This window comes from Crocodylus siamensis, chromosome 15 (assembly GCF_052110815.1).
Source record: "Crocodylus siamensis isolate JL-2025a chromosome 15, ASM5211081v1, whole genome shotgun sequence".
Classification (NCBI taxonomy): domain Eukaryota; kingdom Metazoa; phylum Chordata; order Crocodylia; family Crocodylidae; genus Crocodylus; species Crocodylus siamensis.
The window spans coordinates 39,110,782-39,136,992 of record NC_143409.1 but is presented as its reverse complement, the minus strand read 5'-3'; the positions used below and the strand labels follow the sequence as shown (position 1 = coordinate 39,136,992).

The following is a 26,211-nucleotide window of genomic DNA, read 5'->3' as shown; positions in this document are numbered from 1 at the left end:
AAGATCACAACGTGGTGGGCGAGACAGAGGGTGCATTCAAGACCTGAGTTGGCACGGGTAGGCGAGGCCCTGGGGGAGGTCACGGCACCCCTGGAGGCCGTCTTGCCACAGCGCTGTAATCAGTGCTACTATGCATTAGTGCAGATGAATGCTCTTTAAGTGACTTTAATGTGCATTAGATTAAATCTACTATGCATTAGTGCAGTTTTTGTCAGCCATGTTAATGCACTGTAGAATTAGTCTTCTGAGCATTAAGCATCTTGTGTGGACGCACGCACTGTAAAATAGAACCTGTCAGCTTAAGCAGAACTGTTCATCCAGGATCTTCTGTCAGACTTTGAAAGGCTTCAAAAAGTGAACAGAAGGGGGAAGAAATTGTACCAAGATACGTCAAAGCAGAATCTGCTGATGGCAAAATCAATTTAAATCAAGGTATCTACTGTCGTTGCCTTCAGGACCAGTTAGGTCCTACTACAATGCAGTTCAAATAAGCATGCAGCAATTTTTCAGTAAGTTTCATGTAGCCTTTATTCACACAATCAGCCAGGTGATCAAACAGGATTAAACACAAATCCAAAGTGCATTTCTATTCTACACTTTTTTTATATATTTGAAGTGCTAACCTCAAGTCCACATCATTGCATATTATGATCAACTGATTAATCATCTTAATAATTATTTTTAATGAATATTATACCTGGTTGCACCTTTACAATTTCCTGATTAATGAACTTATTCAATTACTTGTTTGTGGTGAGTCTCTCTGGGTGTTCTTGAACAGATCCCAGATGAGCTCTGCTGCTCTCCAGGTCGTACCATTCTACCTGCTTTCATTACGACCAGTCATGTTTGGTGCCATGCAACTTTACAATTTTCTGATTAATGAACGTATTCAATTACAGCATCCCCTGAGCATCTCTTGTTTCAGGCTTGGTCCTGTATTCCAGGCTGCTTGTGCACATATCCCAAATATTCTGATGCACTTCACTGTCTTCCACAGAACTTTAGTCCTTCAAGTTTTTAACTTATGTTCTGCCTTGCGTGGCCTACATTCACAGCTGGTGCCATATTGATAATGATGAAATAATTTTCACTTAGGATTTTCCTTCCTTAATTTGTGCTATTAAAATGTTCCTTACTCTTCACTCCAGCAAAGCAAGCAGAGAATCTAAAGAAACACGGACATCTCATGGCTTCATAGACTCTAAATGAGAAGTTCCACAATACCAGACAAGAACAGTCCACTCTCCCAGGAGCCCCACACTGTGATCTAAGACTGAAAGTCAGTAATTCTTCAGGAAAGAGGTTCTCCAGTATAACACAGATGCTAGGAACATACAAGCTAGGAGAGGCCTTGCAAAAATACTCTCTTCTTCCAGGGTCATAGAGACTGATTCCAAAGATGACAGAATCCAGTTCTTTCAAGTCAGAGACGCATGTCATCCATTGGGGGACAGTTTTATTTGAGACAGCAGTATGCTGAAGTAAGGGAAGACTTTCTCCCCATTGAAAGAAGACTGTGGGAAAGCAAAAATCAGCTTCTCATTTTTAAGATCATAAAATGACAACTGGCCCAAGTCATAGTCCAGATAGACCCCAATCTCCTTGCTGATCTTCTCTAGGGGAACAAAAGTATTAGAAGGGCTGGTGAGAGCCACACAAAGTATCTCGTACTTCCGCAAACCCAAGATCCCCAAATCACGTATAAAGATGGAGTGTCCCTTTCTTCTCACAGACTCTCTGGCAATCCCCACAGTCCAGAACCTCCCGTCCACTTCCACCTCCCAGTAATGTCTCCCTGAGATGAATCCCTCACGGCCCAGTATGCATGGACTACGATCAAATCTCTCAGGACGGTCAGGCATCTCTCTACTTGGTTTCCCCCATCTGGCACTTTTCAGATCTTCAGAGAGGATGACTTCAGGACCTGCCGTGTCTGGATCCAGAGTCACATCCACTGTGGGACAGAAGGAAAATCAGAGTATTAGAGGCAGAGCTCAGACTAGGGTTGGGAGAATCTGAGAGAAATCTCTAGGGTTTCCCTGTTGTTGGTGAGGAGAAGAAAGGACAGAAAGGTGCCCAAATCTTTATTAGTCAAATTTCCATAGAAACACATACATAGATACATCCAGCATCTCCCTGATAATGAGCAAAAGGGTATAACAACAAGGACTAAATCATATTTCACTTTGTGTGTCTAAAAGGGTGCCATACATAGCCAATTTAGCCATGGAACTGTAGTTTTGGCACTTAATGTACATTTTGCAATTTAGCAGTGCCCATGTTAGCTTACTGAGTATGCTCTTCAGGGCTATATTCTGGCTGTGTACCTGGATGGGGAAACAGAAGCTCCCAGGTATATGCCTAAGGCTGAGAAAAGCCTGAAATTTTAGTCAAACATGAAAACCCACAAGTAGCTGTTGACAGCTGCTAGAGGAGAGCGGGGTGTTCTGCCTCCAACTTTAATAGTCAGATGGTTAGAGCGTTTGCCCAGGAAGCAGGAGACTCTCCTCAGCCAGGGGTGTTTTGGATCTCCATCTCAACGAAGTGCTCTAACCATCAGGCTATAGGCCAGGCATTACCCAAACCCTTGCCTAAGCCTTCTGGTGAGGTTGGGTTACTAACCATCCGAGGGAGGAAAATATACAAGTCCAGGAGGAAGGAAAGAAAGAAGACAGAGGGTTTGTGGTTCAATGAAACAGCTGCTGATTCATATAAAAGGGACCACTGGGCTCTAGGCAGTGCCCCTCCTCCTGAGAAAACCGAGACTCTCCTATTACGCTTGTCCAGTGGCCCAGCCTCAGGGGGAGGCCTATGTCTTGGTGCTTGAAACACTTTGCTGGGAAGCAGGCCAGGCAGATTTAAACTCTCCACTGCCTCTGGATTGGGGTGGGAGGCAGGGCTAGAACTTGGATCTTCTGCACCTTCAATAAGAGCCCAAACCATTAGGCTCTTGGGCTAAAAGATGTAGGGTCCATCTCTTTATGACGTCTGGTAAGTGTGTGTGCAGGGCAATTCTATTTCTCCGCAGAAGGGAATAGCACCCCAAGCTGTGCGCGCCTGCCAGAGACTGCAGTTATATGGTTATGTGCTACATATTGGGTCTCGCTACACGAGATGTTTACTGGGCAGTTGACTACGTGTGCACCCCTATTAGGCTGGAGTAAACTAATTTACACCGCAGCAGGATAGTACCTGTAAATAAAAGTATTGTCCTGATGTGGAGTAAAAAAAAAACTCCACTGCAGTGCTGATGGAGATGCTGCCCAGCTCCAGATGTAGTTTAGTTTGCAACGATGCACTGCAGCTAGCAGCTTGCCCTCTGGCCACGGGAGAGGTGTGCAAGCTCTGCAAAAAAAAAAGGCGGGGATCAGGCCCCTCACCACTTCTGCTTTCAGCAGGCATCTGCTGTAGGCAGAAGTGTCAAGAGGCCTGATCCTTTTTTTCCCCCCTAGCAGAGCCTGCCCGCCTCTCCCACAGCCAGGGGGTGAGCTGCCAGCAGACCAAACAGCCCCTGAGCTGCAGGGGGCCCCAGTCCTTCCCTCCACAGTGCTGGCGCCCCCCAGGGCCACCCAGGCAGGCTGCCTTGGAGGAGGGGCACCCAGCCTGATCCAGTTGTTCCCCAAGCATACCTACTGGATGCTTGCTGGGCACTGCTCCCCAGTCAGGCTCAGGGAACAGTTGGCTCAGGCTGGGTGATGCCTCCAAACTGGGGCAGCACCCGGCCTGCTAGCAGCCCGTGCAGGCAACCCCAGGGGGTGCCACCACCATGGAGGGAAGGACCAGGGCTCCCCATAGCTCAGGGGCCACTCAGCCTGCCAGCAGCTTCTCCCCTGGCCGCAGGCAGGCTCCAGTTCTGACAAAAAAGAAAGAAAAAAAAATGGATCAGGTCCCTTGCTGTAACATAACGGAAAAACTGTGGCTTTCAATTAAAAACCCATCATTTCAATTTAGGGGGCTTAGAATATAACCTTGAGGACTCAACCCCTGTCAAATGTACAAGAACCCCATATGTTTGACACCCTGGATGAAGGAAAGCACGGACACCTGACCAGTAGTCTTGCTGGGTAAGATAGCTACCTAACTTTCTGTGTGCTGTATTCCTACCTACCTTACTATATATATAGCTTATTGTGTTCTTTTGGGGGTCTCATCAACACCGCAAGTGGCTGTGTAAGTGCATTGCATGCAAAGGGAATAGGGAAGCAAGGTCTATATGTATTACCTTTGAATTGCTTTAGAGCTTGAAGGTTGGAGATATAATCCTCAGTTCTCTGCTTCACTTCAGGAGGAAAAGCCATCACAGCCTGAGCCTTCCCCCCTTGCACCTAGGTGGGTAAAGAACAAAACAGCACATGTTGATTCATTTTCCTCCACGGACTTTCCCCCACCATGAGGTTACTGTATAAATGGGGCTCTGGTACCATCTGGGGTAAGAGGGAGAAACAGGGCTCTTGAGGCTTGGGAGGAATAAGCTTGAGAGAGACAGTAGTGGGTAGGTCTGTGCAAAGCAGCTAGTATTCGCTTCAGATTCAGATTTGGCTGATTCAAGGGACAGTGATTCGATTCGGTGATTTGAATCACTGTCCCAGATCAATTCGCCCAAATCTGATTTGGAGAGTCGGCCACTGCTGAATCGGCCATATCTCTGAATCAAGCAGGCCCCATCCCCCACCCGCTCTCCCAGCCCTGGGAGTGGCTGCCTCACCCGGCCGCACCTTCCTGGCTCTTTAAAAAAATTAAAAAGCCCCAACTCACCAGCTGCTGCCCAGCAGTGATCCCCACTGCCCTCCACAGCTCCATGCTGCATGGGGGGCTCTGCTACAAGCCCCCAGAAGCCCCAAGGCTGCTGCAGCAGCCAGTGAGTGCTTGGCATTTTTTTTTTTTTTTTTTTTTTGAAGAGCCAGGAACTGGGGTGGGAAGAGGGTGCTCAGGGGGATTGGTGGAACAGGCAGGGGTGCCTCCCCTCTTCTCCAGCACCCCCTCCCCCACCCCTACTTACCAGCACAAAGTCCGGGTCTAGCTCCCTGCGACAGCAAGCAGGGACTGCCCAAATCTCCAAAGCTCTCCAAATCTTTTCCAAATTGATTTGGAGAGCTTCAAATCAATTCAGATCTTTTAATTGTTCTACTGATTTGATTCAAATTCAGAGATTCGGCTGCTGTATTAAGCCGAACCTCCTCTGAATCGAACCAGCACCTGAAGCTTTGCACAGCCCTAGTAGAGAGGTGCCAATCAGATAGACCTGGTTTAGCTCTGCTACTGACCTGCTGTGTCACCCTGAGCAAAGCATCATGCCTCTCATCTTCAGCCTGTCTTGTCTCCAGTTCACAGACTCTTATTCTGCATTTGTTGAATGGTGCCCTGATCTCCATTGGGGGTACATCAGCAATGCATGGTAGCAAGTCTAATAGTAAACTTTTTGCCTCAGGGTAAGCGTTTATTACCTGCTTGCTAGTTTTTCAGTCCAAAGGTTCATGTTATCAAACTTTTCTCTATAACCACAAGAACTAGATAATCCCTCAGAAGCAAACAAACACATAACTCCTGGAACTGGCTCTTGAAGGAAAACACAAAAAATGCAAGACATGCAATAAAATGAGGGCACTGCAAATGCACTTTTTTCTGTGGTATTCATGGCCCTTCCCGGCATCATAAGAGTGTGTGGGAACAAGGAAGAACCCCAGGGCTGCTCAAAGAGCTTCTGATGTCTGACAAAGAAAGAGAGAGACAGAGAGAAAAAAAATCAGTCCCACATGCCATGCACTGGGCACCCCTTCTGCTCTTCATTGTCACTAAATCCATCATATGCAAAGTTACCGGTACTTGGTAAATCCAACCCCCTCTTTTTAATCTTACCATTTGCACTGTGAACCCCAAACAGTAACATCAAGGAGTGGTTTCTTCAAGAACCGGTAGTCTGACACACAAAAATGAAAGCTTCCTGTGTATAAAGCTTAGGCCATGCAGAGAATGGAAACCAAACCACGTGACATGCTGCAACTGGCCACACAAACAGTGAACTCTGAATATTCCTAACAGCAAGCCTATAGCCTCTCCATACCCAGATTGCAAATAAAAGCCTCATGTGCATATTCAAACCTGAGTTTTAGAGATACTTGAAACTTCATGACTCTGAGAAGAGGTGGAGACATTGGCAAGCAGACCCAAGGCCTCAGCAAAAAACATGTCTCTCAGAGATAAGGACATACACACACCACACCCTCCATGTCATAGCTGGCATTTGTCCAGTTAAAACTGTACTAAGACCAGGCCTAAGGCAGGTTGTAATCGTTCTCAAACTTGTAGTTAAACAACAGCAAACAACAAAACAATTCATGAAAATCACAACCCTTCTTTGCAGGTAATTCATAGCCTGATATAAAAGTACTGCATTTATATCATGAATACTTCACAAGGAATACTGGCCATTGAACCAGCTCTGAAATGACAATGAGGGTGTTTAACCACTGGGACAGATTATAATACTCTCCATCCTTGGAAGCTTTTAAGTACAGGTTTAGACAAATATGTGTCTGAGATGGTTTATAAAGGGAGGATCCTGCCTTAAACAGGGGTTGGATTAGTTGACCTCCTAAGGCCCCTTCCAGAACCAGGAAAGATTCTCAATAGATTCCTTGTTTAAATATGCCACCCCCAGCAAAGGTACAGAGACAAACCTGAAACGGTTAGTACAACTGTAAAAACAGCTACTGATGAAAATCAGACAAAGAGCTATCTCTGAGAACATAACAACTAGAGAAGCAAAGTGCTTTTGGCAATATCTTTCATTGAACGAATGTAAAGCTGAAAAAATATTAGACAACTTTGGGTGCAAAAAAGTGCCTTTCCTCAGGTCTAGGAAAACACAAATACAGCCTAAGCTTCCATTTAAGTGACTGTTTTCATTTACATATGGAGTTAAACAAATGTAATTGTATTTATCTGGTATTATTTTAGGCTGTACCTGCTTCTCTCAGACCTCTGCAAGGGTCCCAAAAGCTTGTCTAACATCTCTCCCAACTATATGGTTTGGTAATAAAAGATATTGCCAAAAAGCCCTTGCTTCACCCATATTCCCTGGACCAGCATGGCTAGAACCCTACTCCACTGCAAAGGGAGCAGGATTAGGGCTCTGGATGTATGAAGGAATTTGAATAACAAACTAACTGAGCAATTCCCTGTGTCATCAGTTCAGGACAACTGGGGAGGAGGAAAGCAAATAGAGTGCTGATTCTCTCTGGACTGATGCCAGACCGGCAATTAGCACTCCAACATTCACTCTCACAAGTCAAACAACGTTGCAAGTGTTTGGAGATTTTTTAAATACAAGTCAATTTAGTTGAAATATTTGCTGTTCCCAAGAAGTTTGAATTGCCTATTTCATTTGCTAGCAATTTCCTGCCTTGCATTCCTGGAAGAGGGGATTCCTGGACATCCATACAAATCACACACATCCCCCCTACAGAACAGATGTGAAACCCTCCTGGGCTTCCCCCCTTCCCCATTCTCACTCTGCTCCTTTCAGCTTTTCCCCCAGTTTCAAAACAAATGGTCTTACCAATTTTCCATATCCAGCCCAGTTGCCTGTTTGGCTTGAGGCTTCTCTGCGCAGAGCAGAGAAGATACATCCGAGTGATCCCTTTGATCTTGAGACACTGTAGGCTGAGCACAAGCTGTAGCCTCATGCTGTAGGCACTGGATAAACAAAGCAGAGAGATGAGACCAGTGCCTTCTGATTGGAGAGCCCTGGATGCATTCTCAGAAGCCCCAGCTACTTCTGGGTAGAAGGGCGATCACTTCCAATCTCCTCATCACAGACAGGGCTCAGCCTTGCCTAGTAGCAGAGTGGTTTGTTCCTTAGAGGCATCTCGATTTTATGTTGGTGCATTTTCATTTGTTTTTTGGAATGAAAGACTCGCAGGAAGCACCAGCCTCATCCAGTGCAGGCCCCTGCAAGTACAGGCAACCCTTGGTTCTCAGCCCTTGTAGACTCAAGGCCCCCCTTGGAAAATGCCAGCTCTTAGCTTTCACTCTCTTTTGTCCACAGAAAAATGCTAGAGCAATTTTTCTCCTGCAAAAAACTCAGAAAGATGCCAACAGGTCAGCATGCTTTTATGAATTCCTATTTGAAGACTTTGGATTTTCTTGTGAATCATATTTGCACACCTAACAGTACCAGTACCCTGTGACACCCTTGAAAAAATTCTCAAGTCACCCACGGGTGCCAGGGCATCCTGGTTGAGAATCACTGTAATAGCCAATAAGGGTGAAAGATCCAACACTTTCTATGTGGCACAAGCCACCCTAAATTTAGGAACGTGACATATGGAAAACCCTCAAAGGTCTCAAAATCTAGTAGTGTCCCAGGAAGCATTCAGGGGAGAAAAAGGTCCATGCCTTGAATTTGCAAAGCTAAGGAAGTTGTTAGTTAAAACATGCCCAGATGATAAAACATGCACAGGACAGAAAATTCTCTATGCTACATAGACAAGCATTTCTTAGGGTGGAATTTTGTTCTTGGTCCACCTATCAAGTTGGGATAGAGTTAGACAAATGTTTGAATGCAAGACATTCTTTGTTGGGTTACTCAAAAGCTTGTCTAGCTCTATCCCAACTACATAGCTGGTCAAATAAAATATATCATTCTAAGAAACTTCCCTGCCACCGTGAGGAAGGTGCCAGCTTGTGGGGTGGCATGAGGCAAAGGAGGCAAGATGAGGGCCACCCTCTCATCCCTCCTCCCCCTGGCCACCAATCAGCACTGGGGAGGGGGCAGCCCACCAGAGCCAATCCAAGAAATAATTGCAGAATTTGCTGTTTATGCCACATCCAACCCATGAAAATGGTTTAGTTTCCCTGTGATTTAAATAGACCCCTATAATGTGTTATTAACAAACTGCTTCCTGTCCTTGCAGTGGTAAAATATTGGTGATGCCCTTGTCCTCCTGCCTTGCCTATAGCAGGTTAGGGTGTTTAGGATACTGTGCCTGGTCACTGTGCATGGGGGTTGTTCCTAATGCTTTTAAGAACAGGTTAGACAAGCACTTGTCTCAGATGGTTTAGCCAGGTATGATCTTGCCTTGAGCACTGGGGATCCTTCCAGTCCAACTTTTTGATGATTCTGTGATGCTCCGATTAGGTCAGTTCCAGGTCTTGGGAGCCTTGAGAAAAAAGCTTCTGAAAGCATGTGCATGTTCTCCAGACTCTGAAGAGACCAAGCCTCTTCCTGGTGTAACTTCTCAGGAATAAGTGAAGGTCCATCAAGAATGACCCTGACCTTGAGCTTCCTTTGAGAAAGCCTCCTGAACAGACTTGTTCAAGCATGTTTGCCATGAAGTCTACAAAGATGACAATGGCAATGATATCAGGTCCTGTTTCATTGTTTAACTTATTTTTGGGTGAGGGTAAAAAAAACCCCAAACACACACACACACACACACACACACACAGACAATTTCCAGTTTGACAGCAGGATGGTCACTGATCCACTGCTTTAGCCTCATAAAATTCCAGGCGGGAGATTCAGTTGCCATAAAAGCCTTATTTGTTTTTGAGAAGTTAAAAGTTTCTACCCCTGCTCACCTGCAGTCTCCATCGCCATCTCCTTGTTAGGTTTGCCACAATCATCACTGGTGTCTGACGTATGATCCCCATTGATAAATCTAGTGATGCCCCCCTATCCCTCCCCCCACCCCCCTTATTCCAGCACCAATGATCAAAATATGGATATGGGGTTGGGGAATTTAGGGGAGGGAGCAACACAGTAGAATATAAATTATTGAAAAATATAATTTTATTTATGCTAAACAAACATGAAACCTAAATGCATATGTTAACTTTGAACCCTTATGTGAGCAGTGGGCACACAAGACAGTTGCCACTTGCCTAGGAAGCAATGACAGGATTGTGACGGCTCATCCTTCAGCAATAGCTACTTTTTGAAGTCATTCAAGGACCCAACCTGCAGCCCCAGTGAGGGATGTATTCATAGAGACTGACTGGAATCAGCTACTGATACAGCAACTGGATTGAGAAGGAAGAATAGCACATAAAGCTGAAAAAGGGGCACATTTCCAAGTGCACCTTAGTGACTTACGAACTTAAGTCCCATTTCCTCTTAGGCTCTTAAGAACCACACAGGGAATTGGAATCCTAAGTCACAGTAGATGTGCCTGAAAATTAGCCACTTGTTTATGAATCTTCTGGATGACTCTCACAGTCATGAAAGCCCCTAGGTACTGTGTATTACAAGAGCAGCCAGAGGTCCTAGCTGAGATCAGGGTCCCCCCATGGTAAGTGCTGCACTGACATAGAGAGAAAGTCCTTACACAAGCTGAGATCAGTCCCCCTATTCCATTGCATGTTGCATAGACATGAAGGAGAGACATGGTTTCTGCTCCAAAAAAAGCTCATGATCTCCCTCATTTTTCCTTTTACGTAATTTTTCCTTTTTCTTTTTAAATAAACTTCCCTCTCAAATTGGCCCTAGCCCCACTGATCTCTCTATGCAAGATTTCTGCTCCAAAAGCAAGGCCTCTGTTCTCTGGTATTGATACCATGTGCTGCAGCAATAACATTGAAAAACAGGCTGCAAGGGTTGGCAAAGCCACACACATATTCAGAGCGCCAGCCAGAGCTGTGGTGTCAGACAACTTAGGCCCTTGGACGCTGCTGCGATGCAGTCAGTACAAGAGTATAGGTGGGATGCAATGGGTGCCTGTCAGCAGGATGTATTGAGAGTTCACAGCAAAGTCTCTGCCCTTTGGGCAGATACCTTACTACATGTCTCAGGAACACATTCTGATTTGGGCTTTTTCATCTGTGACCCAGCAGAAGGGGAAGATTCTTCCAGTGAAAGAGGCTGCTATGAAGGTGAAGATCTGAGTCTGGGTCTCAGCATTGACAAATGCCACCTGGCCCCCTTCATAGTCCAAGACAACCCTGATTTTCCTGGGTCTCTGATATGGAGGCAGGCTAGTCCAAGGAGAAGTGAGAGCCACAAACTGAACTGGGTTCAACTGCCCAACTGCCCAGATTCCCACCTGTGGTTCAAGGCTGATCACTCCCTTCCTCCTCACTGACTCTCTAGCAACTCCCACCGCCCAGCCAACACCACCCACCTCCACATCCCAGTAGTGTCTCCCTGATGTGAATCCCACACTGCCCATCACACAGGGAACAGGATCAAATCTTCTGGGGTTGTCAGACAAGTCCTGCCGTGCATGGTCCCATCTCACACTTTTCCTGTCTTCACATAGGACAAGTTGCTGGTGAGCTGTGGCTGGATCCAGAGTCACATTCACTGGGGGAAAAAAGAGGCAATCAGAGCATCAGAGGAAGAACTCAGCCCTGGACAGAGTTTGATTGTGTCAATGACAGGATACAACCAACCCAGCTGGAAAGTAATTCAGGAAATCCAGTCACTTAAAGGGATATATGTACCCCAGAGTCCAAGACCATTCGATGTTTAAAACTGAAGGCTTCAAAAGTGCTTCAGGGAATGAATTGAGGTCTACTGCAATTTCAGATTCTCACCTCCCTGGGCCCCTTTGAAAATCCCAAACTCAATGGATAGTTCAGTTACATGAGACAATACACAGTCTCAGAAGAGTGGATGAAAATGTAGGACTGTGGGCTGTCATAATCCAGGCCTGATATAGATGCTCCATCTTTACTCCTGAATAATCCAGCTCTCACCTATCCCTTTGGTTCCTGCAACTTACCTTTGCCCATCTGCTTCCCAGATGTTGGAGTCACTGTTGGGAACAAAGGGGAAATGTGTTAATTGGAGCCACTGTCAAGTTTCCAAGGACATTACTGTTGTTGGCCAACATAACTGCAGATTACTCTTCTGTGACAGAGGGCAGTAGAAGTGCATACCCAGACTCCCACAGGTTAGTAATAATAAAAAACAGTATTAACTTGACTTCTAAGTTTTCCCCTCTACTCAAGATACTGTGTAATCTTGGTCAGGTCTTACCCCTCCTCTTTTGGGTGGATCAGGAATCAAAGTGGGAGTACCACTGCGCCACTGTGTCCCCTCTGGATCCACCCCTGTTAATTGCCATCAATGGGAGTCAGGTGTCTAAATTCATTTAAAAGCCTAGCCTATACTCTCTCTCTGAGAGCCATGGGGCTCTTTAGCCTGGAAAAGTGCAGGCTCAGGGGTGACCTAATGGCCACCTATAAGTTTATCGGGGTGACCACCAGGATCTGGGGGAACATTTGTTCACCAGAGCGCCCCAAGGGATGACAAGGTCGAACGGTCATAAACTCCTGCAAGACCATTTCAGGCTGGACACAAGGAAGAATTTCTTTACTGTCCAAGCCCCCAAGGTCTGAAACAGCCTGCCATCAGAGGTGGTTCAAGCACCTACACTGAACATCTTCAAGAGCAAATTGGATGCTTATCTTGCTGGGATCCATGACCCCAGCTGACTTCCTGCCCTTTGGGCAGGAAGCTGGACTTAATGATCTTCCAAGGTCCCTTTCAGCCCTAATGTCCATGAAATCTATGAAATCTTTTTTTTTGCCCCCCAGAAAAGAGTTTTTCAGTAAGTGCATCTACAGCACTCAGCAAAATGGATCCCTATTGATTAATGGTGGCCTTGATATGTTACCATAATACTACCAGTAACAGGGAAAGAGAAATCTGAGTCCATCTCTCACTGCTCATTAAACAAAAAAGATTCATGCATCTAGGAAAACTTCCCTCATTGCTTTCCTCTGAGTTGGACTGGCTGAAAAGGGATCTGCTGTTAGTCTCCAGATTTACCTGTTCCCATCTTTGGTTCGGATGACAGTGTCTCTAGAAAGAGAGAGAAAAAAGTGGAATAAGTGAGGTCTCAGGTTGTTATCAACATGGCCAGATTCCTTTTTCAGACTGTAAACACTTTGGGGTAGGAATGGCTTCTTTAAGTGATGTTTTGTTTTGTACAATAACTGGCATAAGGGACCCTCACTCATGATTAATGTCACTGGGCTTTATCACAATTAAAATAATAAGTTATGTCTCCAACCACTGCAGCAGTCATAGGCTTTGGGAAGTAACTGTAGCATGAATTCTTTGGCATGGAGACCTCCTACTGGGAAAAAGAAACTTCTTCTGGGCCTGGAGATAGATCCCCCACCCTGCCTAGGAAGCTGATCTTTAATGGGGAAAAACAGGCCTCTCTGTAAAGCAGAGAACATACAGCTAATTTCTCTTCCCAAAGCATCTACTTGCAATTGCTGTTTTAATTACAGCCAATGCAGATTGACCCCAGGTAGCTTTAAGCTACTTAGCACGGGTATTGCTAACAGCGTAGCACAGAACCTGATATTCTAAGCAAGTATTTAACCAGCTCTCAGAGCAGGTTTTGCAGCTCCTGCTGAGCTCTGTGCTGCTGCAATTACACCTCCAGCAGTACCTGTGCTAGCTAATTTAAAACTCACTTAGATTTATTTACATGAGCTGCATTCACATTAACCACTGCAGGATCAACTAGTACCCAGGATTTTCCTGAAAACCTGGGAGCTTAAGACTGCAAGCTCTTTGAGAAGCACTTTTTCATTGTCAAAGCCAGGTACACTTGAAGCTCTAACAGCCTAAAGCAACTAGCACAACGGGGGCCTGATACTAGGTACATCAGTATCAATAAAAAAAAATCAGCCCCCAGTTTGATCACCTTTGAAACTGCTCAGCGCATTCTCCATCAGTGTCTGCTTCTGAGAAAATCCCTTGATTCTCCTTTCCAGGTCCAGAAAGGGGGCTGCTGGACTCTGAAACTTCCCCATTTCACATCTAGGCAGAAAGTTACCTGATTGTTATTCACTGTTATAACAAGCTTGAAGAAAAAGATGTGGGACTGGGGTAGAGGTCAGGGGGAGAGAAGTGGTTCCTTTTTACATTGAAAAAAAATCCCATTTTTTAAAGAAAAACTGAAATGTCAAAAACATTTTAAAGGATTTTGATCAAAAGAATCAGTTATACTTATCATATAGTTGTTTAGTGCAAATCTGCAAAAAAAAGGATCAGGCTGGGAAGTCAAAGTAGCATAGCATGAGTAGAGTTGGGATGGACATGACTTTGTTCTTAGCATTTGGAGGGGTTCTCTTAAGTTAAATTTGATTTTAATAGGATTTTACTTTAATTTTAGTTATTTTAATTGAATTTTATTTTAATAGAAGGGAATCCCTTTGTCTACATCTAGAAGTCTATATTAAACTGACACTGTGCTGTTAAACCCCACTCCCATAATAGTAGTTTCTAACAGCAGGGGCTAAGCTTTGCTGGGGCCAAGTTAATTAACACCACCTGGGATCTGACCTGTTTTACACCTGCAGGGATCAGGATCCATTTATGCTGTGCTATGCTGATGTACCCCAGCTTGGGGCCAGCCCTACCAACTCCATTGGACCTACAAAGCTGGGAACTTAGCCTCACCCAACCCAGTAGAGCAACACTGATTTCCACCAGCTGGTTAGCCTGGCCAAACTGGCTCTAGCAGCACTATGAGTGAAACGCAGCAGCTGGGAATCCTGCCCCATGGACTTTGCTGGAGTTACAGTCTGAAGGGCAGGACCGGACAATTTGCACCAACAGAGAGTTTGGCGTCATTGTCACTAAAGAACAGATGCTCATTTCCACCTGTTGGAAATTGGGCCAGTCTGTTCTCTGTGGAGCCACAAAACTGCACTCTTCCCAGGATGCTGCACCACTAGAGTGCCTCAGCTGAGTGCCTGACAATGTTGTCTCCATAATCCAATCAGTTCTTCTGAGACCTGCTGAGCCCTTTACAACAGGAGCATGGAGTTACCTGTTTTCATGGATAAATATGGCACCCTGACTCCTGGCTTGCTTTAAATTCATGGAGATAGAGATCAGCCTCTTTTTTGCTTTGTCCCAAGTGCTGACCACACTGACAATGATGACAATAGAGAATAAATGCAGCACTCAGTGTTCAGATGGCAACGACTTTGCATGGAATAGAGCCTGGAATCATTGACTCAGAAGTTATCATGGGGATGGGCAGCAAGTAGTACCACCACCCATAGGTCAGTCATGAAAGATAGCTAGTGCCATGAAGGGTAGGCAGCCTCTGCTACTTTGACATATAGAAAAATTGGTAGGTGAATGATCCATAAACCCTCCCTGATCTCCTGAATCAACTGGACCTTCAGAGGAGTGGATTATTAATAGCGTATCTGCAGGTACATCACAGTCCCCCTCAGGCAGGGCCCCTGGGAACTCTGGGGAAACAGAAGCAAACCCAGGACCATGGGGATGGAGGAAAATTAGGAGCTTTAGGTGGAGACTATTCTGTGCTCTTCCACTTTGGATCCTGAGAAGATAAGTCTTTCAGTCCCTCACCTGGTGCCTGAGCCCCTCCCCAGCATCATGAACTGGGAGGGTGAGCAAGAAGGAATCACATACCTGCTCAAGGTACTTCTGATGTCCTAGAGGGGAAGAGAGATATAAAGGATGATTAGTGCTATCTGCCACACAGAGGACCCTCCAGCTCTGCAGTGCTTAACATGTTTGGGAGCATTTGATAGTCTCACTGAATAGCAAGGTGCACCTTGAAGTGCCTTTGAAAACTTGGCCCTGGTGTACTTAAGAGCTTGAGCCTCACTAACAGTGCATGGGCCTTAAGATCCAAGAAAATGCCTGAATAAGCTTATAAAATGGGTGTGGGCTTCTAAGTCACTACAGGCAGGGGAAAAAAAAAATGGTTACTTATGCACCCAACTTCTACCTAGGTGTTTTAAATCCCATTAACTTCAATGGGAGTCGGGGCACCTATATGTAAATTAGGTGCCTATATACTTGGCTGGATCAGGCTTTTCTCGCCACTTTAATACTCTCACACCTTGTACCTTTAGCTGGAGGCAGCACCACACATGTAAGACTGTCTACAAGGAAATACTGCTGGTGGTGGTGGGTAAAAAAAAAGCTCAGCTGGGTAGAGCCTATTCCATCTATTAGCTGTCTAAATTGTTTGTTTATTGTAAGTTTCATAGTTTCAAGGGTCGGAAGGGACCTGAGCAGATCATCTAGTCCGACCCCCCACCATGGCAGGAAATAATACTGGGGTCAAACGACCCCAGCAAGATGTTCATCCAACCTCCTCTTAAACACCCCCAGGGTAGGAGCCAGCACCACTTCTCTTGGAAGTTGGTTCCAGACCCTAGCTGCCCTGTCTGTGAAGTAGCGCCTCCTGATATCTAGTCTAAATCTAGCCTCTGCCAACTTGTGACCATTATTCCTGGTCACTCCTGGCGGTGCTCAGGGGAACAGGGACTCCCCCAATGCCTGCTGATCCCCCCTAATTTATAACAGGCCACTAGATCCCCCCTCAGCCTTCTCTTTTGGTGGCTGAACAGGTTCAGGTCCCGTAGCCTCTCCTCGTAGGGCCTCCCCTGCTGCCCCCTGATCATGCGAGTGGCCTCCTCTGGACCCTCTCCATGCTGTCCACATCCCTCCCGAAGTGCAGCGCCCAGAACTGAAGGCAATACTCCAACTGCGGCCTGACCAGTGCCGCATAGAGGGGGAGGATCACCTCTTTGGACCTGCTTGAGATGCATCTGTGGATGCATGCCAAGGTGTGGTTGGCCTTCCTGACTGCCTCCCCAAACTGCCGGCCCATGTTCATCTTGGAGTCAATTATGACTCCAAGATCCTTTTCTGCCTCCATGCTGACAAGAGGGGAGTTCCCCAACCTGTAGGTATGGTGCCGGTTTTTCCCCACCAGGTGCATCACCTTGCACTTGTCTGTGTTGAATCCCATCCTATTCACATCCGCTCACCCTTGTAACCTGTCTAGGTCTGATTATAGCCTGATGCTTCCTTCTAGTGTGCCCACATCCCCCCACATGAGTTGTTCCTAGCCTTTTGACTAGGGCGGGGTATAATTCTAATAAATGAATGAAATGGCATTGTATTCCACCATGCTCAAGTCCCTAATAAGTAGTTCATGCCAAAAGTGGATGGATCCATTTGCTTGCTCTCTCCCCATCTTTTTTTTCCCCCGATTTAAATCTCAAAAGTAAGATGACAGCATATTACAAAACAAGATGCTTTTGTGGTCTGTCAGGGATCTGAACAGGAGTTTCCCAAAGCTTCACTGGAAGTCAGAATTTATTCTGTAGGTTGTGGGTTAAGTAATATACTACTGAGAACAACCTGTATCTGCCTCTACTCAGGGTGCTGACTCAGTCCAGCCAATTAAAACAAAGCATGGAAGTCAGCTGGACAAGAAAGGAAATTATTGATTGAGTTACCTCTGATGCCATTAAAAGCAAGCTGAGCTGTGGACCTGTCATTGAAATGTGTTCCTGTACTGTAACATCTCAAGGCTGAAGGTAAGCTTTTATATGTGACATATCATAAGAAAGATCTGTTCCAGCTTCCAACAAAATAAAAGATTTGTGTTGCCCTGACTGATAGCCAGACAGACCTTAAGAGAAGATTGTTCCTTTAATTTGGGTTCAACTCCAACACAAATCTGAACCCTCTAGTAAAGGGCTTTACTTTACTTTAACTGTACATTTCTACTTCAAATGCCCACTCAGAGAAAGGATTTCTCACTCTGAAAGACTGCTTGCTGCAATAGATAAGCATAGAACAAGGTCTAGTGACTGGAATTGGATAGTAGACAAACTCAGGCTGGAAATAAGATGCACCGTGTTAACATAAAGGAAAGAGCCCCTGGAAAAGCTTCTCAGGAGGTGTGGTGGAATTGTCCCATGCAGTCGTCCTTTAAATCAAGATAGAATGTCTTGCTAAAAAAGTTCTGCTCTTATTAACGAGTGAAAATGGGTTTCATACAGGAGGCCCCAAGTAAAATTCCGTGAACTATATTTTACAGGAGGACAAATCAGATGATTATGACAGTACCTTCTTGCCTTACAGCCTATGAATCCATGAGGAAACACACATGGTGACATGCTATTCTGGACCAGAGTGCTCAGCCCCTTGTAGCATCAAGTTCTTAACAAACCAACTGTTTTTGTTCCAACATTGAACTGAATTATGATCATGGGCTCCACCAGCCAACAGGCAGGGAATTCCTTGTTAATGGCTCTGTCTTCATCTCACCTGCAGGAATTCACTTGCTGGCTGCTGGCACTTCCCCTCCATATCACTGATCAAGTTTTTGAGATGAGTTATCTCCTGGGTAAGCCTCGTGTTATATTCATTCTGCTTCTTCACAGTCTCCTTGTCTAGCACTTCCAGTTGGGCTAGAAAGAACAATTCTCTCTCCTCCAGGAACTGATGCAAGGACTCAAATTCAGACAGAACCTTCTTCCTTTCATTCTCTGTCTCTTCCTGCAGTGAGCAAAAACAAAAGAAAGGGCAGGGCAGGGCAGGCCAGGGCTATGAGAAGAAAGTCACATGATATTTCATACTGGGCATGTCTACACGTGTCCCTAATTGTGCAGTTGGTATTGCACAGTCATTTAGTAGTTGCTTTAGCAGTCCCCGCCAGTACTGCACAGTCTCAGTGATGCACAGGTCATTTTTGACCCTACTACACAGTAGCAATGAGCTACTGCACAGCTCATTGCTACTGAGCAGTAAGTAGCAGCATCACAGTTAATGCCCGCTGATATTATGTCACTGTAGCTTGTTGCTACAACAACATAGCATCTTGTATAGATGTGCCCACTGAATAACATTTTTCATGTGTACTGAAATGATTTAGAAGCCTGAGCCCCACTGAAAGCATAGGTAACTTAGACTCTTCAGTCACTTAGGTAATGTCAAGACAGTAGGTTTACTGCACCAGCAATAGCATGCTCAACACCCCACCATTCTGCACAGGCTGCATCCTACAATGGCTGTAGACAAGGTAGTCACACTCGGGCAGTGCTTTGGGTGGGCCAGTTAGCACCACGGAGAGACAAAACCAATTGTTTGCACTCCTGGCTAATTCGCATGCTCATGACACAGCGCAGATATGGCTACTCTGGTTCCCATGTAGAAAGCAGCTCGTATGGTAAATTTAGACTGTAGACATAACCTTAAATTATTTGAAAATATTGCCCACTGTGTTCAACAGGAAACACTTGAAGAAACAGAGAGGAAACAACTTGATCTGGGTAAAGAGTTAAGTCAAAAGCAGAACTCGGCCCTCTGGACTCTCAGCGAGTACTCCACTCACAGTAGCCCATACTGTTCACTGGGAAACTCAGCTATTCAACATGCAGAAGATTTTCCAAAGGCTTAAGAGCACAATCCCATTGACTCGTTGTGACTTTCAATGGGACTGCTATTCCTAGATCCCTTTGGAGCTTTTGAAATATTATCCCATGCACTTTAAATACACATTATCAGACCCAAAGTACACACAGCACTAAACAAACACTCTGCTCCAGTCTCTGCTTTGCCCAGCCTGGCCTCCACTGAATTGCCTCCAGGTGTACTTTACAACCATAAACGAATAAGATGTCGTGGAGCATGACCCTCTGTAATGCTCAGAGTAAACACACAGGCTAATTCTAGTGAATAACAATGTAGATACCAGAAGTTCCTGGCTTGTCATTTCTCCAACCATTTTCAGTTCTTCAATCTCTGTTATCTCCTGCTTCCATCTTTCCAAACGGCTCCTAATTTGATCCTGTGGAAAAAGCAAGTGTTTTGTATTGAAGGCTATTTTTCCAAGTTATTTTTATCCCTAAAGTGATAAAACTTACAGAAGCACTCCCAGGATTTGTCTTTAAAGAAGCATACATGCTGTAAAAACATATATGACTGATTTTCTGTTTTATCCTACAAATGCCACAAATCACCTTAAATGGAAGGAGAAATTACATCCACCAACAGAATTTAATTTTATATCATACAATCATAGAAAGTTAGGGTTGGAAGGGACCTTAGGAGGTCATCTAGTCCAACCCCATGCTCAAAGCAGAACCAACTCCAACTAGATCATCCCAGCCAAAGCTTTGTCTAGTTGGGTTAAAACACCCCCCAAAGATGAAGCTTCCACCACCTCTCTGGGTAACCTGTTCCAGTGCTTTATTACCCTCCTGGTAAGAGAGTTTTTCCTAATATCCAACCTAAACTTCCCCTGCTGCAACTTAAGACCATTGCTCCTTGTTCTGTCATCTGCCACCACTGAAAATAGTCCAGCTCCATCCTCTATCAACCCTCCCTTCAGGTCCTGGAGGGGAGGGGAGTCGGGTGTCTAAAAAGAGTGGTCGCTCCTTAAAGAGACGATCCTCCAAGCCCAAAGGGAGGTAATCCCAACACGGATCAAAGGGGGCAAAATGGTGCAAAAGCCCCCATGCCTAACCAAAAGCATCCAGGAATGTCTCCTAGCTAAAAGGGAGGCGCACACCCAATGGCAGGGAGGGGCCATCCCCAGGGACGACTATACCTAGGTTGCTCAGGGACACAGGGGGGCAGTCAGGAAGGCCAAGGCAGAGATGGGACTGGCGCTAGCTACCCAGATCAAGGACAACAAGAAGTCCTTTTTTAAATACACAGGGAACAAAAAGAAGGTACTGGGTAATGTGGGGCCCCAGCAAGACACACTAGGAAATCTGGTCATCACACCAGATGACAAAGCTAACCTATTTAACAATTTCTTTGCCTCCATTTTCCTGAGCAGGGACCGGATCAGCACCCCCTGCTCCCCCCCACCGGGACCCCCTCAGGCACCCAGGCCTAGAGTCAGTGAGGATCTAGCCAGGGAACTTCTGGAGGGACTGGACATATTTAAATCAGCTGGTCCAGACAATCTCCATCCCAGGGTGCTGAGGGAATTAGCAGAGGTCATTGCGGGACCCCTGGCACAGCTTTACCAAGCATTCGTGGTGCTCTGGTGTGATGCCAGAGGACTGGAAGAGGGCCAATGTGATCCCCATTTTCAAAAAAGGGGAGGAAGGAGGACCCGGGAAACTATAGGCCAGTTAGTCTTACCTTGATCTTGGGTAAGCTTTTTGAGAGAATTATCCTGGCGCATGTCCATGAGGTGCCAGTGGGGGAGGTTATGCTTAGGGGAAACCAAGATGGGTTCATTAGACGCAGGTCCTGTCAGACCAACCTGGTGGCCTTCTACCACCAGGTCACCAAATCCTTAGATGCAGGGGTAGCAGTGGACATAGTCTTCCTGGACTTTCGGAAGACCTTTGACACTGTCTCTCACCCTGTTCTCTTCAAGAAACTGGGGGACTGTAGTGTCAACACCCACACAGTCAAATGTGTCACCAACTGGCTGGAGGGCCGCACCCAGAGAGTGGTGGTGGACGGGTCATTTTTGACCTGCAGGGATGTGGGCAGAGGGGTCCCCTAGGGCTCGGCCCTTGGGCCCGCACTGTTCAACATCTTCATCAGTGACTTGGACGAGGGGGTAAAAAGCACCCTGTTCAAATTTGCTGATGACACTAAGATGTGGAGGGATGTGGGCACGCTAGAAGGGAGGAATAGGCTACAGTCGGACCTAGACAGGTTACAGGGGTGGGCAGATGAAAACAGGATGGGATTCAACACTGACAAGTGCAAGGTGATGCACCTGGGGGGGAAGAACCAGCACCATACCTACAGGCTGGGGAACTCCCTTCTCGTCAGTGCAGAGGTAGAAAAGGATCTTGGAGTCTTTATTGATGCCAAAATGAACATGGGCCGGCAGTGTGGGGACGCAGTCAGGAAGGCCAACCGCACCTTGTCATGCATCCACAGACGCATCTCAAGCAGGATCAAGGAGGTGATCCTCCCTCTCTATGCGACACTGGTCAGGCCACAGCTGAAGTACTGCATCCAGTTCTGGGCCCTGCACTTCAGGAGGGATGTGGACAGCATGGAGAGGGTCCAGAGGGCCACTCGCATGATCAGGGGGCAGCAGGGCAGGCCCTATGAGGAGAGGCTCAGGGACCTGAACCTGTTCATCCTCCACAAGAGAAGGCTGAGGGGGATCTAGTGGCGTGTTATAAATTAGTCAGAGGAGACCAGCAGGCACTAAGGGAGTCCCTGTTCCCCCAAGCACAACCAGAAGTGACTAGGAATAATGGTCACAAGCTGGCAGAGGATAGATTTAGGCTAGACATCAGGAGGTGCAACTTGCTGGCTCCTACCCTGGGGGTCTTTAAGAAGAGAGTAGACAAACACCTTGCTGGGGCCATTTTCCTGCCATGGCAGGGGGTTGGATTTGATGATCTACTCGGGTCCCTTCCAACCCTACCAACTATGAAACTATTAAGTCCCCTCTCAGTCTTCTCTTCTCTAGATGAAATAAGCCCAGTTCCTTCAGTCTTTCCTAAGAAATCATGTGATCCCCAGCCTCCTCACCATTTCTGATGCCCTCTGCTGGACTCTCTCCAATTTGTTCACAGCCTTTGTGTGGTGGGAGGCCCAAAGCTGAACACAATACTCCAGATGTGGCCTCATCAGTGCTGTTTAGCCAGCGGGCAGGCAGCAGCACCAGTGCCCCCCCCATGAGCGCCGGCCGGGGAGCGGTGCCGCAGCAAAAGAGGGAGTTCTGGAAGCAGTGTGGCCCCCCGCTGCTGACCCCTGACTCAAGAGGCACCAGACACCCATGACCCCCAGGTCCTTTTCTGCAGAGCTGATGCCCAGCCAGTCAACCCCCAACCGGTACTGGTACATGGGATTGTTCTGTCCTAAGTGCAGGACTTTACACTTGTCTTTGTTGAATCTCATGAGATTTCTTCTGGCCCAGTCCTCCAATTTGTCTAAGTCACTCTGAATCCTAGCCCTACCTACCAGCATATCTACTACTCCCCCCAGCTTGGTGTCATCTGCAAACTTGCTGAGGGTGCACTCTATGCCATTTTCCATGTTGCTGATGAGGACATTGAACAAAACAGCCCAGGATCAACTCCTGGGGCACTCCACTTGATACCAGCTGTGAACTAGACATTGAGCCATTGATTATTACTCTCCAGGCCTCATGCTCCAGTCAGTTTTCTATCTACCTTACAGTCCATTCATCCAGCCCATACTTCCTTAGCTTGCCTGCAAGAATATTGAGAGAGACAGTATCGAAAGCCTTACTAAAAAAATCAAGGTATATCACATCCACTGGTCTCCCTGCATCCACAGAGCCAGTCACCTCATCATAGAAGGCAGTCAGGTTGGTCAGGCATGACTTGCCTTTGGTGAATCCATGCCAACTGTTCCTAATCACTTCTCCAAGTGCTTAGAAATGGATTCCTTAAGGATCTGCTCCATGATTTTTCCAGGAACTGAGGTGAGACTGACTGGTCTGTAGTTTCCTGGATCCTCCTTTTTCTCTTTCTTAAATATGGGCACTGTGTTTGCCCTTTTCCAGTCATCTGGAACCCCTCCTGATCACCATGAGTTTTCAAAGATGATGGCCAATGGCTCTGTAATCACACCAGCCAACTCCCTCAGCACCCTCAGGTGCTAGACTTGGACAAGTCTAGCTTTACTAAGTAGTCCCTAACTTGGTTTTTCGCTACTGAGAGCTGCTCACCGCCTCCCCAAACTGTGCTGCCCAGTGCAGTAGTCTGGGAGCTGACTTTACCTGTAAAGACTGAGGCAAAAAAGGCATGAGGCACTTCAGCCTTTTCTGCATCTTCTGCCACAAGGTTGCCTCCCCCATTCAGTAAGGGACTCACACTTTCCCTGATCTTCTGCTTGCTACCAACATACTTGTTGAAATCCTTCTTGTTACCCTTCACATCCCTTGCTAGCTGCAACTCCAATTGTGCTTTGGCTTTCTTGACTTCATCCCTGCATGACTGAGCAATACTCCTATATTCTTCCCTAGTTATTTGCCCAAGTTTCCATAATATAGATGTGCTTCAGACAGACAGAAACATCCACTGACCTGTGTACGAAACCCATGATAGATGAAGGGGGTAATTGTAATCTACAGTGGTAGTTCTAATTATGGTTTGGAAGTATTAAAAAACAACAACCCCCCCCCAAAAAAAAAACAAAAAACAAACTCAGCTTAGAATAATAGGAATTCTGTTATTTGGGTTGAGCAACAATCCCGAACATTTGTTCAGATTTCAAAAAAACACCTGGACAGAGATGGGAGGATCCAAAGAGAGGACATGTCTGGGAAAACCCAGACATAGGGCAACCCTAAAAGGAATATGAAGTTACTCTTTTAGACCCTTGTCCATCTCCCTGTCTGCCAAGCTGCTTTCTGCTTCCACCCCAGAATTTTCAAAATAATCTGCCTAAGAACATCTGATTTAGAGAAGCATAAATAAGATGAACTTTCTGCACTGAAGAGAAAGGGGACCATGGGGTAGAGGTCTGTCCCTCTATTTCGGGGTTTGTTCTAGGGCCATGTGATTTGGAATCTTCAGGTTTGGATTTGGCTGAATCGAATCAGGGACAGTGATCCAAATCAACAAATCGAATCACTCTCCTCGATTCAGGCAAAATCCAAATCAAATAGGGCCTGCTTCGCACACCCCTAGTTTGCTCCACCAAATGCAAATACCACTAGAGACTTAAAGTCCAAGTCCTCACCTAGGAGTCCCCCTGTGCTTGAGGAACCCCACAAAGACTGTATCAGTGTGAACAAGCAATGTGAAAATGCTTTGGAAATGCTCATAACAGAGGGGTCAGGCATGGTTACTAGCTAGCTCATTTGGAAACGAGGCTGCTGTGGGTCTGGAACGCCAAAGAAGAGCTTCACTCCTTCATGCTGTGGGATACCAATGAAGGAAAAAGGCAACAGACCCAGCTTACCTTTTTAGCAGGCATGCCACAAACCAGCCTCACACCCTCCCAGACTGTTACTCAGAGCAGGGAGAAGAAAGCAGAGCAGCAGTTTGGGCCAGAGAAAGTGATCAATCTGCCACGGTGATGCCTTTCCTCCTCCTGGTCTGTTGTGTGCCACACAGAGGCTGCCTGTGTCACTTGTGGCCCTCATGCCACAGGTTGGCCACCCCTTTTTAAAACACGTTAAAGCAAGGGTTCTCAAACTTTGTGCTACCATGACCCCGAGTGCTGGATGGCAGCGGTGGGGGATAGGGAGCTTGAATCGCCGCCACCATCCACCAATCCGCACCACTGCCACGTGCCACCTCCCCACACTGCCACAGTACCTGCTGGGAAATTTGTGGCCCCCTTTTAAGTTGCTTGTGACCCCCTCAGGGTTGCAACCCACAGTTTGAGAACCCCTACCTTAGAGGGTTGGTTTGGGGCCCTGTTCAATCACCCTGGTATGAAGGTGACTTAAATCCATTGCTACCTGCTGCCCTTCTGGGTTGTCATCAGGTGATGCAGTTCCTTCAGGGCAGCACAGAATATCAGTAAACCTGTGCTACAATGATATCGTCACGTGTTACAGTATTCAGATTGCCCCCTACCTTGTACTCTCGGGCAGCATCCTCAATGGGAACCACAGTGTGAGCCCTGTGTGTCTTGGACTTGTCACACACCACGCAGATGGGGCTTTGGTCATCTTCACAGAAGAGTTTCAGGGGCTCCTGGTGTTTCTCACACACTCTCCCCACTTCAACATCTTTTTCTTTTTGCCTGTTCAGCTGCTTGGCTATTTCTACAACGTTCCCCAGCTGCCTGTTCGGCCTGAGATTCCTCTGGGGAAACGCCTGTCTGCACTGAGGGCAAGAGATGTTTGTATCCGACCTTGACCAGCACTGGGTGATGCAGGCTCGGCAGAAGTTGTGGCCACAGTCGACAGTCACTGGATCCTTAAAATAATCCAGGCAGATGGAGCAAGAAGCTTCATCCTGGAGAGTTCTTGCAGGATTCTGTGCAGCCATGGCTCTTCCAGGACAGGAGTAAAGTTTGATTTCACTTCCCGGTTCCTTGAAATGAGCTGACCCTTAACCACAGAGGCGTTGCACTTCCTGCAAAAATGCCTGCTCCAGCTTACAACTGAATGAGTCAGAGCTCACATCCTGAAGCTTTTTTGTTCTCTGAGCACAGAGCAGAACAGGTCACGGCTGCCGATTCCAGTGGTATGAGTCAGATAGAGTCTGGATCAGAATCAGACCTGCACTCCCTCTAGCCACTTCACTGCAGCAGGAGACCTGATAGTGCAGCTGAGAGAGTTTTGATCCACCCATGCTGCAATCCTGCCTGTGATATTGGTGAAGAGATATCAAACACTCTCCTCAAGGCAACTGGGATCCCATGAGCCCTCCAAAGGGAAGGAAAAGGAAGCTGTCATTGAAATGCCCACATGGATGAAAGGATCAGTTAAAAGGAGACTCATCGATCTAGTTTGTCCTGGTTATGTGTCTGGCATAACT

The 26,211-nt window shown here is 46.5% G+C and overlaps 2 protein-coding genes across 3 annotated transcripts; both read right to left on the bottom strand.

The window, feature by feature from the left end:
- Nucleotides 1-529: 529 nt before the first annotated feature.
- LOC149852383 (butyrophilin subfamily 1 member A1-like) lies at nt 530-7,836 on the bottom strand. Of its 2 annotated transcripts, none has more exons than XM_090029140.1 (3): nt 7,562-7,836; nt 4,226-4,328; nt 530-1,957 (listed from the first exon to the last, which is right to left on the bottom strand). In XM_090029140.1, the coding sequence occupies exons 2-3, from the start codon at nt 4,299-4,301 to the stop codon at nt 1,440-1,442; spliced, it is 594 nt and encodes a 197-aa protein (XP_089885266.1). In that variant the 5' UTR covers nt 4,302-4,328; nt 7,562-7,836; the 3' UTR covers nt 530-1,439. The 2 variants fall into 2 exon arrangements, with proteins under 2 accessions (XP_089885266.1, XP_089885265.1); XM_090029139.1 differs by lacking the exon at nt 7,562-7,836 and adding an exon at nt 5,268-7,373.
- Nucleotides 7,837-9,776: 1,940 nt separating this feature from the next.
- On the bottom strand, nt 9,777-25,896 carry LOC149852382 (zinc finger protein RFP-like). Its single transcript, XM_090029138.1, has 8 exons — nt 25,303-25,896; nt 19,509-19,604; nt 18,083-18,313; nt 15,419-15,441; nt 13,671-13,786; nt 12,779-12,811; nt 11,727-11,759; nt 9,777-11,305 (listed from the first exon to the last, which is right to left on the bottom strand). Exons 1-8 carry the CDS (start codon nt 25,717-25,719, stop codon nt 10,791-10,793), a joined length of 1,464 nt encoding a protein of 487 aa, XP_089885264.1. The 5' UTR covers nt 25,720-25,896; the 3' UTR covers nt 9,777-10,790.
- Nucleotides 25,897-26,211: the final 315 nt, after the last annotated feature.

Excerpts from the sequence above, each read along its gene's own strand:
- LOC149852383 (XM_090029139.1), bottom strand. The coding sequence starts at position 5,375 with ATGGAGATCAGGGCACCATTCAACAAATGCAGAATAAGAGTCTGTGAA. Across the intron at positions 4,329-5,267 it reads TGCTCAGGGTGACACAGCAG|GTGCAAGGGGGGAAGGCTCA; the intron begins GTCAGTAGCAGA and ends TTACCCACCTAG. Across the intron at positions 1,958-4,225 it reads AGCTCTAAAGCAATTCAAAG|TGGATGTGACTCTGGATCCA; the intron begins GTAATACATATA and ends TCTGTCCCACAG.
- LOC149852382 (XM_090029138.1), bottom strand. The coding sequence starts at position 25,719 with ATGGCTGCACAGAATCCTGCAAGAACTCTCCAGGATGAAGCTTCTTGC. Across the intron at positions 19,605-25,302 it reads ATGCTGCCCGAGAGTACAAG|GATCAAATTAGGAGCCGTTT; the intron begins GTAGGGGGCAAT and ends CTTTTTCCACAG. Across the intron at positions 12,812-13,670 it reads TGCGCTGAGCAGTTTCAAAG|AGACACTGTCATCCGAACCA; the intron begins GTGATCAAACTG and ends CTCTCTTTCTAG.